This window comes from Urocitellus parryii, chromosome 1 (assembly GCF_045843805.1).
Source record: "Urocitellus parryii isolate mUroPar1 chromosome 1, mUroPar1.hap1, whole genome shotgun sequence".
NCBI classification, from domain to species: domain Eukaryota; kingdom Metazoa; phylum Chordata; class Mammalia; order Rodentia; family Sciuridae; genus Urocitellus; species Urocitellus parryii.
Window position 1 is genome coordinate 2,042,172 of NC_135531.1, and position 14,649 is coordinate 2,056,820.

Consider the following 14,649-nt stretch of genomic DNA (forward strand, 5'->3'; position numbering starts at 1 on the left):
AGCCACAGGCACATGACTTCTAGCCGAGGTAGACTCAGGGCCAAGTCTCCCCTCCCACCTGAAATGCCCTCGGAGTGAATGGCACACATACACCAATGGCTTGGAGACCTGGAGTCAGATGGCCCAGGTAAGGGTTGTCCCCATGCCAGGGCCAGCAAGCAGCATGTCCAGTGCATCCTGCCTGCTGTCTGGAGGGACCTTGTGGACTGTGGTGCAGGGAACGGGAGGCCAGGTGGAGCCCACAGGGCTGCCTCGGTGGGGGCCCACAGCACTGAGCTTGCAGGCGCCTGAGGGGTGACTGCACAGGGGTGCCCAGGCTGGACCCAGCACCCACAGTGCATGCAGAAGCGGGGAGAGCCTCTGATGCGCTGCAGGGAGCCACCTGAGGCTGGTCAGGGCTGCAAGCCTCACGGCGGCCGGGCCCTGGGTGGGAGAGCTCAGGGTGGCTGGCTAGACGAGCTCTGGTTGACCTGTTTCCAAGTACCTAAGTTCAAGAAAATCTACAGGAATGCAAACTCAGCATCTAGCAAGGAAAACCACAGCGTCCAGGGACCATCTGGACCCGACCCAACACGCAAAGAGGCAGAATAGAACCACAGTGAGAAAAGCCACAGTAAATCTGACCCAGGATAGACACATGTGCAAACTGCAGGTGTGGACGTCGGGCAGCTGTAACTGCCTGCACGTGTTCAGAAGTAGAGACACAGAAGGCACAAGAAGACCCCAGGGGACCTCACAGAGCCAGGTGAAGGGTGCGTGCCAGAAGGGGTCCGATGGAGGGCACGGAACTAAGCAGACCAAACTATGGCCAAGCCACGCGGCTGGAAACTCCCTCAGCCACCTGAGGGCACAGGGCGTCCAATCCAAGGCACCCAGAGCACAGCAAGGGAGAGGGGAGTGACGCACAGCGGTGCCGTGACTCCAAGTGGCAGAGTGCTCATGCAGCCACGGGCCCTGGGGGCAGAATGAGAACTGAGTGACGGTGGCTGGAAATGCCCAAACGGGATGCCAGCTACGAACCCCAGTGGCACGGAGAAGGGCCGCGCACCCTGACTGTGCCGGGGGAAAGCAGACCTGGGGTGGAAGCAGAGGGTGCCCTTTCCAGAATTGAGAAGAACTGCCAGCCAAACACGCTTTGCAGGACCACAGAGATGGCTCCATCTGCCAGGCAAGGTGGCCATGCCCGCCATCCCAGCTGCTCAGGAGGCTGAGGCAGGGCACCAAGTTCCTGGCCAGCCTGGGCACTTAGTGAGGCCCTGTCTCAAAGTAGAATTAAAATACAAGGGCTGGGGACCACAAACTCTTTCTATCCACCACCCATCCATCCATCCTCTGTCCAGCTATTAGCTACGTATTCGGTCATTTATGTCCATCTTCTATCCACCTACCTTCTGTCTTCTATCACCCATCTTTCCTACCTATCATCTATCAGTCACTTGTCCACCCATTATCTATATATCAATTTTGCCTATCCTCCTATCTACAAAACGTCTCGTCTACCTTCAGTCCTCTATCTTTATCCACCTATCTTCTGTCTTTCCATCATCCATCATCTACCTTCCTTCTGTCAATCATCTATCTTTCTACTCATCTTCTGTCATCGACTTACCTCTGTCTGTATCTTCCTATCATCTCTCTACCTTCGATTCCTTCCCTGTCTCCTGTCCATCTACCACTCTTCTCTCTCCATCATCTCTCCTCTACCTACCTTCTGTCTATCATCCATCCATCTCTCCATCTATCTCTTTCTACCTATAGGACAAACTCATGCAGTGGGAGGGCAGAGGAGGGATTCACGTGGGGCTGAGGCTGTTTGCTCCAAGGGCACTGGGGACAGGGTGGGCTGCTGGAGGTAATTGCCACCAACACTGAGTTTTTGTGCAGCAGTCTCACAGGGGCTTATTTTGTTTGTAGACAAATAGATAAAAAGTGTCAGTGACAGAAGCCTGCTGTAGGATTGTGGCTCTGGAGCAGCAAGCAGTAAGGAAACTCCAAGTGAGGGTAGGAGGGCCGGAAGGCCTGGGCGGAAGTGGCAGCATGGGCTGGCTCTGCCCCGTGCTGGTGCTGGGACTGAACCCCGGTGTGTACCACCGAGCCACGCCCCAGCCCCTTCCACCTTTCACCTTGAGTCAGGGTCTCGCTGTTGCCCAAGCTGGCCTGGAACACACATCCTCCTGCCCCAGAGTCCTGCCTCTGGGATTACAGGCTTGGCCACTGCACCTGGCCAAAGGAAAGGTTTCAGTGTCATTGCAAAATTCCCACAAGTGACACAAATCGTGGATCCACAGTTCCTGTTCACACGACATATCCTAAGAGATGTGAAGACCCATCAACAGAAGGCAATAAAGGAGAAAAGTGAACCTCAACCGGGGGACAGGCGGGGTTAAAGGCCCCAGGATAAAACTCAAGCCTTCAGTAACCACAGCAAACGTCAGTGGGTTAGTCTGCCCAATGGCCAGAGGAAGGAGTTCCAGGGGTGTGCTGGGCTTGCAGAGGAAACCCACGTCTTACTATCCCCGAGGCCGTGAGTGGACAGACTGCCCAAGGAAAACCCAAAGGCACCAGGCACACCATATTCCCCACAGACAAAACGGGTGCCACAGCAAAGGCCTCGCTGGGAGAAGACCGCTGGCCAGGAGCTCTGGTCATTCTAAACCCAGCTATACCTCGGAGAAGAGCTTCAGATGGTGTAGAGGAAAAGCGTGAGCCGAGGAGAAAGCTGAGCAGACTTGTGTCAAGGAACACACCACAAACGGCTCTCGGTCATTAACTGTCCAGCAGACCTCAAATGGACAGGCTGAAGGCGGCATGGGCCACGTCCACAGCAGCCCAGTCTATCGGGCAGAAGCAGGCTCAGTGCCTTTCACAGGTGTCTGAGCAGAGTGCGGTCAATTCAGAAGCAGCCACAGAGAGGACTGGAACACCCCCTCATGTGGGAATTTAAAAGCAATTTGTAAGCAAGTTGTGAGTGAAGGTAGACGGAAAGTAAAATATTTGTAGAACTAAAGAATAAAATACCCTCTGTCAAAGGGTGTGGGGTGCAGCAAGTCAGGCATATGAAGGGACATTTGTAGCCTTGAGTGCTTGTTAGAAAAAAAGGAAAGTTGAAAACTAATTATCTAAGTTCCAAATTAAGAAGGTAGCAAACCTCAGAAGACCTGGGGGGAGTGGAAGGAAGGCAGGGGCACGACAGGACAGAGCCAGCAGACTGGTCCGCACAGTTGCTCTGGAGCCTGAGAAGTCCCACCAAAGGCCACACACAGGTGACCCCCGCCAGCCCAGGCTCTCAGAGGACCCGGCTCTCACTGGGGTGGCAGGGCCGGTGGGACAGGAAGGACGTCCTGTGCAGGTGGGGTGGGAAGCCTGGGTGTGCCTCTTGTGCTCAGAGCAGGAGAGCAGGAACAGGAGGCGCAGCCCCGTGGGGGTCGCCCACGCTGGCCAAGTGGCAGTGAGTGTCCCACTGCCTGGCTCAGGTGAGCAGGACTGCCCCCACCCTGGGCTCCCAGGGCCCCTTGTCTCTGGGTGCCGTCCAGGTGACTGAGGCCTGCACACCCTGAGAGCCGACACAGCAGGCTTTCTAGACCCAGGTGGAGGGACAGCAGCAACCAGGTGACCTCCCCCTGGGGGTCCCGAAAGCACCCTGAGCACGTCGGAGTTCCAGGTGGAGGCCACCCTAGCACCACCCCCCACCCACATGTACCCCTGCTTACAACGTCCTTTGAAACAGCCCAAGGCCTGCGTGTGCTCTGGGCCCTCATCCTCCCCAGGTGTGCCCTGCTCCTGCGGGTCTCGCTCCCTAGGAAGTCTCTCCGGGCTCTTTGGACGCCTGCTGAAATTCCCATGCTCGAGAGCCTGCCAGGGCTGGTAAGGTCCCTTCTCCCTTTGGGAACCTTCTTGGACCCCATCTGGTGACCACTAGATCTGCCCAGGGGACGGTCGCTGCCCTCCCACTGCAGAGGAGGACACCAGGCGGGAGGGGTGGGGGAAGGGCGGTCACAGGACCCTGCCAGGTGCTCCCTCTGCCTCCACTCTGCTGGGCTCGAACACCCAGCCAGTCGCACCTTTGAGCCCCTCTCATCCTGGGGTCCTGCCACCCTGCATTCAGCTCATGCTAGAGTTCTGGAGTTGGGCTGCTCTCCTGGGGTGGGGAGGGGACAGCTGAGAATGCGCCAGAGCTTGGCCCAGGCCCACCTCCCACCTGGTCGTGGGGCTGCCAGGTTCTGGAGCCTCTCTGGGCTTGGTAGGGAGCAGACCTACCTCTGAGGTTGTGGCAGTCACAATCTGCCCCATGCTTATGCTGGGCTCTCGGCAGCACTCCTGCCCACGGCACATGATGGGCGCCTGGTGTGCACAGTGCACCCCGGCCCCTCCCCCACAGCATGTGACAGGCAAGGGACATGCACAGTGCACCCCAGCCCTCCCACTGCACGTGACATGGGGGGTGATGTGCACATGTGCACCCTGGTCCCCCCACAGCATATGACATGTGGGTGGTGTGCTCACATGCACCCTGGGACCCCCACGGCATGTGACATGTGGGTGGTGTGCTCACAAGCACCCTGGCCCCCCAGAGCATGTGACATGTGGGTGGTGTGCTCACGTGCACCCTGGCCCCCCACGGCACATTACAGGAGTGTGGAGTGCTCGCATGCACCGTGGCCCCCAAAGCACGTGACATGTGGGTGGCGTGCTTACGTGCACCCTGGCCCCCCCCCCCCCCGGCATGTGACAAGACTGTGGTGTGATCACGGGTACCCTGGCCCCCCACGGCATGTGACAGGAGTGTGGTGGGCCCACGTGCATCCCTGCCCCCCACAGCATGTGACAGGAGTGTGGTGTGTTCATGTGTACCCTGGCCCCCCATGACATGTACATGTGGGTGGTGTGCTCACGTGTACCCTGTTCCCCCAAGGCATGTGACAGGAGTTTGGAGTGCCCACCTATACCCTGGCCCTCCCACGGCATATGACAGGAGTGTGGCGTGCCCACGTGCACCCAGGCCCCCCCACGGCATGGGACAGGAGTTTGGTGTGTTCATGTGCACCCTGGCCCCCCCTATGGCATGTGACAGAGTGTGGCATGCCCACGTGCACCCCTGTCCCCTATGGCATGTGACAGGAGTGTGGCATGCCCACGTGCACCCAGGTCCCCCCATGGCATGTGACAGAGTGTGGCATCCCCACGTGTACCCCTGTCCCCTATGGCATGTGACAGGAGTGTGGCATGCTCACGTGCACCCAGGTCCCCCCATGGCATGTGACAGAGTGTGGCATCCCCACATGCACCCCTGTCCCCCATGGCATGTGACAGAGTGTGGCGTGTCCATGTGCACCCCTGTCCCCTATGGCATGTGACAGAGTGTGGCGTTCTCACGTGCACCCCTGTCCCCCATGGCATGTGACAGAGTGTGGCGTGTCCATGTGCACCCTGCCCCCCATGGCATGTGACAGGAGTGTGGCATGCTCACGTGCACCCCCGTCCCCCATGGTATGTGACAGGAGTGTGGCGTGTCCATGTGCACCCTGCCCCCCATGGCATGTGACAGAGTGTGGCGTTCTCACGTGCACCCCTGTCCTCCATGGCATGTGACAGAGTGTGGCATGCTCACGTGCACCCCTGTCCCCCATGGCATGTGACAGAGTGTGGCGTGTCCATGTGCACCCTGCCCCCCATGGCACGTGACAGGAGGTGGCGTGTCCATGTGCACCCTGCCCCCCATGGCATGTGACAGAGTGTGGCGTTCTCACGTGTACCCCTGCCCCCCATGGCATGTGACAGAGTGTGGCGTTCTCACGTGCACCCCTGTCCTCCATGGCATGTGACAGAGTGTGGCATGCTCACGTGCACCCCTGTCCTCCATGGCATGTGACAGAGTGTGGCATGCTCACGTGCACCCCTGTCCTCCATGGCATGTGACAGAGTGTGGCATGCTCACGTGCACCCCTGTCCCCCATGGCATGTGACAGAGTGTGGCGTGTCCATGTGCACCCTGTCCCCCATGGCACGTGACAGGAGTGTGGCGTGTCCATGTGCACCCTGCCCCCCATGGCACGTGACAGGAGTGTGGCGTTCTCACGTGTACCCCTGTCCCCTATGGCATGTGACAGAGTGTGGCATGTCCATGTGCACCCTGTCCCCCATGGCAGGTGACAGGTGTGTGGTGTGCCCACGTGCACCCCTGCTCCCCATGGCATGTGACAGGAGTGTGGTGTGCCCACGTGCACCCCTGCCCCCCATGGCATGTGACAGAGTGTGGCGTGCCCACATGCACCCTGAGCTCCTGAGTGAGGGAGACAGTGCTGTCAGGGTTTGCCAGGGCCTCGGTGGACACATGACCCACTCTAGACCTGCGAGAGCCGCTTCCCCCTCCTGTCCCCTCTCTGCCCCCATAGCTTCCAGGACCCTCTGCCTCCTCTGCCTCACCAGGCCCAGGGAGACAGGCTCAGCCCCCTGTGGGTCCCGCCCCCATGGGTGTCTGTCAGCGGTCACCTGTTCCGTCATCTCCACTGATTCTGCTGCTCTCAGCTGCCCCGTCCTCAGCTCAAGACCTCAGGTGGCCCCTGGCCAGCCTCTGACCCTGTGGCACATGGGTGCACCCAAGCGTGTGCTGCTTCACGCAGCCCTCTGGGGCCCCAGGAGCAGCTGTGGGACGAGGACACTGCTCCTCCATCGTCTGAAGCCCTGCCGACTCACCGTGAACCGGCGCACCTCCCCTCGGTCCACCAGCGGGCGGTCCTTCTCAGGCGTGATGGCGTAGGCCAGTTTCTGAGGGAGAATGAGCTGTTGGCATTGGCACCCGCAGGCCCCCACCGGCCAGAGGGCACCAACGCTCCTCAGGGGACATGTGGGCAGATGCAGGAGCCCATAGCCCGCATGTCCTGGTGGGGCATCTGCCAGCGTCCAGGCCCAACTTGCAGCCCAGGCTGTGGTGCAGGGCCCTGTCCCTCAGCCCAGGTGTGGAGCCCCACAGTGTCTGCTAGGAGGTCCCGCTTCTCTCATTCAGTGCTGAGCCTCGTGCCCCCAGCCTCGAGAATAGGCTTCACCATGACTGTCCCTGAGTCCCTGTCCCTACCTGGGGCCTTGGGCGCCTGGCCCATGTGGGGGCACAATCTGGTGGCACCAGTCCAGCTACTGAGGTCCCTCTTGGTCTGTGTGGGAGCTGGGAGGTGGGAGCTGGCAGCAGAATGGCCGCTGGGGCCCACTGCATGCAAACCTCTCCCCCAGGAGCTCCGCACCAACTGCCCATGGTCCTGGGCCCTGAGGAACCCGTCTCCCTCCAGGAACTGCCCGGCACCTGCTTTACAGCAGCTTGGACATCCGCAAGTGTCCACAGCAGGCAACATCAGCTACCTCTGAGGCCAGGCAGCCCCAGGAGCTATAGCCCCTGTCATAGGCTGCACTGGACCCATTCCAGGCCCTGCCTGGCCTGAGGACAGGGCAACTGGGCCAAGGGCAGTCTGTGAGGCAAGGAGCCCTCTTTGGTGCCCCAGACCAAGGGATGCTGGCTCCAGAGTGAACCCTGGACCCGGGGTACACGGATGGGCTCTCCCAAGGCACTGCTCCTAAGCAGGCCTGCAGAACTCGGGCACAGAGCAGAGCTGGGGACCACCTGGGGGGCTCTCAGGGAGGAGTCTGACATGGCCTCCCAGACCTGTCTCTGCCCCTGCTCCAGGGGCAAAGCCGGGCGGAGAGGAGGAGTGTTCTGGGTGGGGGCCCAGAGCTGCCCATGGCTGCATCAGGGGCTTCACCTGGCCACCCTGGAGGGACACAGGTCACCCTTGACACCACGGCAGTGTGCAGGTGTCCATACACACAGACACATGGACTCACAGGTGGACACATGCACACCTACAGCACACGCCACATGACACAGACTCGTTGACAAGACACGGGTGTGAGGTGACCTAGACACACACGTGGACACTGCACGGGCTCCTGGACTCATACTCCCTGCTGCACTGGCCCCACCCCTCAGCCTCCCCATCTCCCCTGGTCGGGCTGAGCCAGGGCGTGGACACTGCCCAGACCTCCTGGGTAGCCGGGTAGGCCCAGGAGGGGCCGGGTGCACACCCACCTCTCGGAAGGACCCTGGCAGGCTGCAGAACTTGTAGACGGCGTACAGGGGCACCATGGCCATGGAGGACGTGGCAATGACCCAGCCCAGGGCATTGGCCCAGGCAGGGAAGACGTAGGCTCCGTAGTGGGGTGGCCTGAAGGTCACGATGCTGACCACAACCACAAACTGCAACAAGGACACATGGGTCAGGAGTGCTGGGGGTGGGGAGAGACAGAGTGGCAACCCCCAGGGCTGCCCCTCCGCACATGCTGGACCCTGGCCAGGCCCTGCGGACAAGCAACCTGGGGGTGGCTGAACAGCTAAAGCAAGGTCCTTTGGAGAGTATGGGTTTGGATCTGAGGTGTCCCTCAAAAGCTCCCGTGCGAGGTCATGCAAGAGTGTCAGAGTGAAGTGACCGGGTTAGGAGAGCTCGGCTCTAATGGGTGGCCACCGTGGGCAGGTGGGGTGCGGCTGTGGGGGTGGTCCTGGGGCTGTGCCTCTGGGGTTGCTGAAGCAGAGCCTCTCTGTCCTGGTGTCGTGTCCTGGGCCGCTGTCCTCCACGCCCTTCCGTCAGGCTCTGCCTCTCCTCGGGCCTAGAGCAGTGGAGTCAGCCCACCATGACTGAGCCCCAGAAACACGCGCCTTTTAAATAAACCTCTCATCTCCTGAGTTCCTGTCGGGTCTTTGGTCACAGCGACACAAAACTGACCAGAACAGCGGCATGTCCTGCTCCGTGCTGTGCTCCTCCTGCCCTGCTCACCTGACCGTGCCCCACCCTCCCTCCCCCCTTCCTTCTCTGCCTACCCTCCTTGCCCTGCCCTGCCCACCTGCGACCCCCTCCACCTACTATACCCTTCCCTACCCTGCTCCTTCTACCCCACCCATCCTACCTACCCTCTCCTCTGCTGAAATCAAAGCCACACCAGCTCCCTCCAACACACTGAATCCCCTCTGAGGCTGGAAGACACTGTGGCTCTGTGGCACCCCGGGCAGCCTGGGTGTGGCCTCTTCACCCACTTTGGAGAGATGATGCCACTGGCAACTGGCATCATCTCAGACACACTGTGATGGCCACAGCTGCGAACAGAGGGCGTGTGGCAGCCGCTGATGGGAACAGGTCCCCATCGGAGGTCTCTTGATTGATGGGGATGGGGTCTCATTGTCGTGGGGGTCTCTTCATGCCCTTGTTCATTCCTCCCCTCCACAGGGGCGTTATCAGGAACACGTCCTGCACGTGGGCCACACACCCACACGTGCACTGCAGCCCACACGTGCCCCTGAGTGTGTGCTGTGCCCCACATGTGCACACTGGAGTGTGTGTACCTGGCGAGAGGGGCCTTCTAGAGGGAATGCAGGAATCCTCGGGACACAGTTTAGGATGCAGCTTGGAAAGCAAATTCTCAGCTGTTCTCAGGGTCCCCAGCTTGGAGCCAAAAGACGGAGGGTGGGGCTGGAATTCAGGCTGGTGTTGAGCAAGGCATGGGAAGCCCACGGACCGCTCACGAAGGCTGGAGCACCAGATAAGCGTGGCGGCTGCCTGCGGGTCTGCGTGGCTTGGAAAGGCCGCACTCCCACAGGCACCGACTGTGAGCTGGTATACCCTCTGGGAGTGTGTTAGTCCCCTGTGGACTGGGCACACCCACAGTGCACCAGGTCCCTGAGGCCGGAGGACAGGGCCACGCTGTGACTCAGGGAGACAGGACAGTGTGGAGCTTGGCTTTCTGTCACATGCAAATTTCATAGGAAGGGCTCTGACCCAGAGTCCTCCTGTCCCCCCCAAGCTGCAGAACAGTATGGAGAGTGTGGAGTAAGAGGTTCCAGATGCAGTCAGGTGTCTGTAGGTGCTGGTCTCCCAAGGCCTGGGTCGGCTCTTGGTGGTATGAGTGCTGAGGGGGCAGACAAGAAGGCGATGGCACGGTGTCCGGGGGGGCAGCTCCTGAGCTCCACGTGGGGTCCCCAGCAGGCGGAAGCACTTTCCCGGGATGCCGAGGGCTTCAAGCCGCGCTGGGGGCTCGCCCACAGAGCTACAGGTGGGCGCGGAGCCACTGCTGATTCCTCAGGCAGCCTGCTGGGCCTCGGGCGTGGCGTCAAGCCCTCCAGGAGAGCACTCACCACTTCTCGTCTGGACCCTAGGTGCTGCTGTCAGCTCAGATTCTCAGACCTCCGCACGTGAACTTGCTGGGACCGTCCAGCTGCTGGTGAGTCTCTTCACCTCCCAGGGCCCCTGCTGGCCCTGGAGAGAGGCCCAGGCTGCTCTGAGGGTGTCTGGCTGCGGCTCTCCTCCAGGGCTGCACAGGTGGCTGGGGACTCCGGGCAGGTGTGCCCACCTGTGACAGCTCAGGATCTGCTCCGGCCTGCAGCCCTACACAGCCAGCATCTGCACTGGCCAGGGCTCTGGCTTTGACAGGCCTCCTGTTCTGTGCTGTAGTAGGGTGAGGCAGCCAGAGTCCATCCTGAGGCCACCGGCTGCTGCCAAGTTTGGGTGCAACTCTACAAAAACAGGTGGCTGGGGCCTTTGCTAGTTGGGCCCAGTCGGATCCCTGTCCCTGCTTTAAGCCAGGGGCTTACTGACCACATTAATGGTCCCCAGGCTGAGGGGCCCTGGGAACAGTGGAGGGTCTAGGTCACTCCTGACCTCGGGGACCCCGGGTCTGATGGGCTCTGGAAGGCCTAGTTCTGTCTCTGACTCGCAGCAGAAGGCCTGGCTGTCTCTAGGTTCCCTCCGACACAGAGGGACAGCTCAAGGCCAGGACTCGCTGGGACCTGAGTAGCCCAAGGGTCCTGCAATCCCGCATGAGTTCCGGTCCAGACCCAAGGTGGAAGATGCCTCGGGAGGCCAGAGAGGATGTGGGGGACCCACCTGCCTCCTCTGCTGAGTCCTGAGACCCCCGGCTCCAGCCACAGTGCCCCGGGCTCCAGACCCTGGGCACAGGCCAGCTGGGGCTGAGACGGAGTGATGGGCGGCTGTGGCACTTACCAGAAGGAAGCAGGGGCTGACCAGCTTCCAACACAGACGCCAGTACAGGCTGGGCCGCTGCCCCGTCATCTGCTTGATGTCCTCACTGAACTGCCGGACACCTGCGGTGGGGACGTGGTGACCACAGGGTCAGGACAGCCTTGTTCCCATGACACTGAACACACGCCAGTTCCTTTTATGCAGGTTCCACCCTGCAGACCCCAGGCCCTGGCTGCACTCAGCCTCCCGTAGAGCTGTCCAGGATCCCTGCCCTGCCCAGACTACCTGGTGGCCTTGCAGACTATGGGTCCCACAGGAAGCAAGCAAGAGGAAGCCGGCCTGGTGGCCACAGAGAAAGCACAGCAGTGTGACTCTGGGCTTACCGTAGAACCAGGCCACTCCGATGGCTTCAATGAGCACTCCAAAGAGGATGGATGTGCCGGCTGCAAAGTGGTCCAGCAGCGTGAAGACGTAGATGCCCCCCTGCAAGAGAGGGGCCCGGCTGGACTTGGTCCCCAGCAGAGGGAATCCCTGCTGTGGGGCCTCCCTCACAGGACTGGCCTGCGGGTCCACTCTGAGATGTGTCCTGTCTACTCCCGTGGAGCCCAGAGCACTGAACACCAGCACATGCAGCTATCACAAAAAGCTTGACACTAGGTCCCCTTCCCAGGACTCCAGGAGAAACAGGCCAGCGCCACGCTCTGGATTCCTCTGCCACCTCCTCCCCTTGCCCATCCAGTCCCCCACATCCCCACGTTCCACTGAGGGTGCTTCCGGGAGCTCCCTGGGTGGTGGCGTCACTCTGGGACCACGCTCCGGACAGGCAGCTGTCCTGTGTGGGGCTACGGGGAACTGTGTTTGGGGACTTGCAGCTTCTGAGAGAGGCGGCTGGCCTGCCCAGCCTGACGGCCCCAGCCACCTGCCCACGCCAGGGAGAGCAAGACCCGTGCGTACGTTGGTGACGCAGAAGAGCGAGAGCAGGAAGGTAGCCAGCACGATGCCGAGCGTGAAGAGCTCCCGGTGCCGGTGCAGCAGCGGGAACTCGTCAACCAGCCCCGTGATCACGGACTCCATGCCGCCCATCTGCAGGACACAAGCAGGGCACTGGCACCACCCGGCAGAGACAGTCCTGTCGTGGGGGGTGCGACCCGGGGGGGACACGGGGGAGGGGCCTGCACAGTAGTTCAGAGCTCGTACGAAGAAAGGGCTTCAGTGAGGGACACTTCCTTGGTGACAGGGCCCTCAGAGGGGGGCCTGGAGGGTGACCACAGCCACCCCAGGCCTTGGCTAAGACAGTCTGTTGGATACCACCTGGGACCTGGCAGGCCAGGCTCTGCTGCGAGGGCAGCTCAGAGACCTGTGTCCTCTCAGCACCCTCCACCTGAGTGCAGGGACACAGAGGCCCATGGTCCCCAGGGCTGTGACCCAGCTGGGTGGGGGGTGAGGGAGGGCTGTGGCCGGTGGCCCTCCCTGCTTGGGAAAGGGATTCTTAGTCCACCTTTCCAGCAAGCATATCCTGGGCCCCATCAGGATGGGCCAATACGAGAGGCACTGCCCCCTCCCGCCAATCCTGTGAGCCCCGAGGCTCAGCTCATGGGGCAGAAGGACCCTGAGAAGGTGCTGCCAGCCCAGGCCCAGCCAGGGCCCCGGGCAGCCTCCACTGCCCGCCGTGCATGCCCTCTGGCTGGTCATGCTTTCTGAGCCAGGCCTCTGGTGGCTGGGGCCTGCTGCATGTGGGCTCAGACTCTGAGGGGCCCAGGGTGGACACACTGAAGGCCCAAGGGGGAAGAGGAAGGGTAAGCCAAACTCCAGGAACCGCCCAGCTCCCTCCAGAGAGGGTCTAGAATGACTGGCCTGTGCCCCTTGAGTAGGCTCTGTGCTGAGCAGGGAGGTTCGGGGGACCATCCGTGGGTCTCTGGGTCTCTGCCTGGCCATGCCAGGGCATCGCCCCAGGAACACGTCGAGCATGGTGCTGAGGGCCCCAGGGGGCTGGGCACGGCAGCCAGGGCCCACCGGACTCACGGCACTGTCGATCCCCAGGGTGAGCAGCATGGCGAAGAAGACCACCGCCCAGGCGGAGGACAGGGGCAGTGTCGCGATCGCCTCAGGGTAGATGATGAAAATCAGCCCCGGCCCTGCAATGGAAACCCGCTCTGGTCACTGCCGGGCTTGGCTCTCTCACCCCCCTGCCCTGAAGGCCGGCTCCCCTGTCGGGGGCCTGGGGGCTGACGGGTGGGAGGTTCTCCCCGGCAGTTCTCCCTGAGGGTCCTCGTCCTGTGAACTCAGCACACACCTGGCCCAGACCCATCAGGGGCTTGTGCTTGTCCCCCATTGCAACCTGAGCCCCTCTCACTGGTGTGCGCACACGCTTTGGGGCGCGGGGGAAGCAGTTCAGGCAGGAACAGAAGCGAGGGCGGAAGGGGCCGTGGGCAGCCCGCGAGTCTGCCAGTTAGCCCTGGGGTCTTTCCAGTGCAGGCCCCACGCACACACAAGCACATGTGCCCACACATGACAGTGCACGAACATGACACGCGTGTGCCACAACATGTGCGTGAACACCGCGCACACAGAAGCACACCCATGTTCACACTATCGGTGGCCTGGCTGTAAAGTTAGAAGGACGTCACAAACACGCTGCTGACACCTGCTTCCCGACTGTCCACGCTCACTCCGGCCAACTCAACGCCAACGGACATGGTGATGTCACTTCCAAGAGGGCACCTTGTGGATGAGCGTGTGGCTGACCTCCCCACCACCCTGCAGCAGGGGCCCTGGAAGACCACACAGATGCAGGCACCCCCACCAGACCCCGGGGGCTCGGGAGGCAGAGACTCAGCCCAGGGGACGCCTGCGGTGACCAAGCAACACGCTGCTGGGCCCGAGGCCTGGTCACGGTGCACACCCAGTATCCTAAGATCAGCTGCAAAGCCGTGGCATGTTGTCCCAACAGGATGAGGCCTTGCAGGGCCCAGGGGAGGTGCCTGCAAAGGTCCAAGGGTGGCCCCCTGCAGGGCTCACTGGGGACATTCGCAGAAGCCGCAGAGAGGACGGCAGGGGAGCGGGCTGGGGTGTGGCAGGCCCCCAGCACAGCCCCACACAGCTCCCTCCCAGAGGGTCCTGGATGATCCTACCCCATGTGGCGGACAGCGTCAGTTCCAGCTCACGGTGGATGGGCACCTTCACGCCTCCTGCCCACCCCAAGTCTCGGCTGCAGACCTCTAACTCCTGCGATCCCCGTCTTCTGCGTGTCTGGCCCACAGGAGGAACTAGCACTCACGTCTTAAAGATCCACACCCACAAGGTCACAGGGACCTGCCCTCCAGCATGGCTGGACCTGGGCTCCCTGCAGCGCTCAGGATGCCCTGTCAGCTGTGACCCGGGAAGGCTGTGGCCTGGCGGAAGGCAAGGACAGCGAGCCCACCTGTGGTCTCTGCCTGAGTTGGCACTGTGCCCTGGGGTCCTGAGAACCAGGGCTGTAACAACATCTTCTTTGTCAGCAATGCAGACACAGGCAGCTCACTTTCGGGAGCTGGGGCTTCAAGGCCAACGCCACGTACCACACCAAGGGCAGGAGGATGGGTGACGTACCACACCAAGGGCAGGAGGATGGGTGACGGCGGCGAAGGCAGTGGCCAAG

At 61.5% G+C, this 14,649-nt stretch overlaps 1 protein-coding gene across 1 annotated transcript in view; it reads right to left on the reverse strand.

Moving 5' to 3' along the window:
- Positions 1-14,649, reverse strand: part of Slc6a3 (solute carrier family 6 member 3) — a 37,255-nt gene that overhangs the window by 1,327 nt on the left and 21,279 nt on the right. The window contains exons 8-13 of the mRNA XM_026380032.2: positions 13,035-13,147; positions 11,967-12,095; positions 11,396-11,495; positions 11,034-11,134; positions 8,075-8,242; positions 6,694-6,765 (exon numbers count right to left, since the gene is read on the reverse strand). Coding sequence (XP_026235817.2) covers positions 6,694-6,765; positions 8,075-8,242; positions 11,034-11,134; positions 11,396-11,495; positions 11,967-12,095; positions 13,035-13,147 — 683 coding nt within the window. The remainder of the gene's footprint in view (positions 1-6,693; positions 6,766-8,074; positions 8,243-11,033; positions 11,135-11,395; positions 11,496-11,966; positions 12,096-13,034; positions 13,148-14,649) is intronic.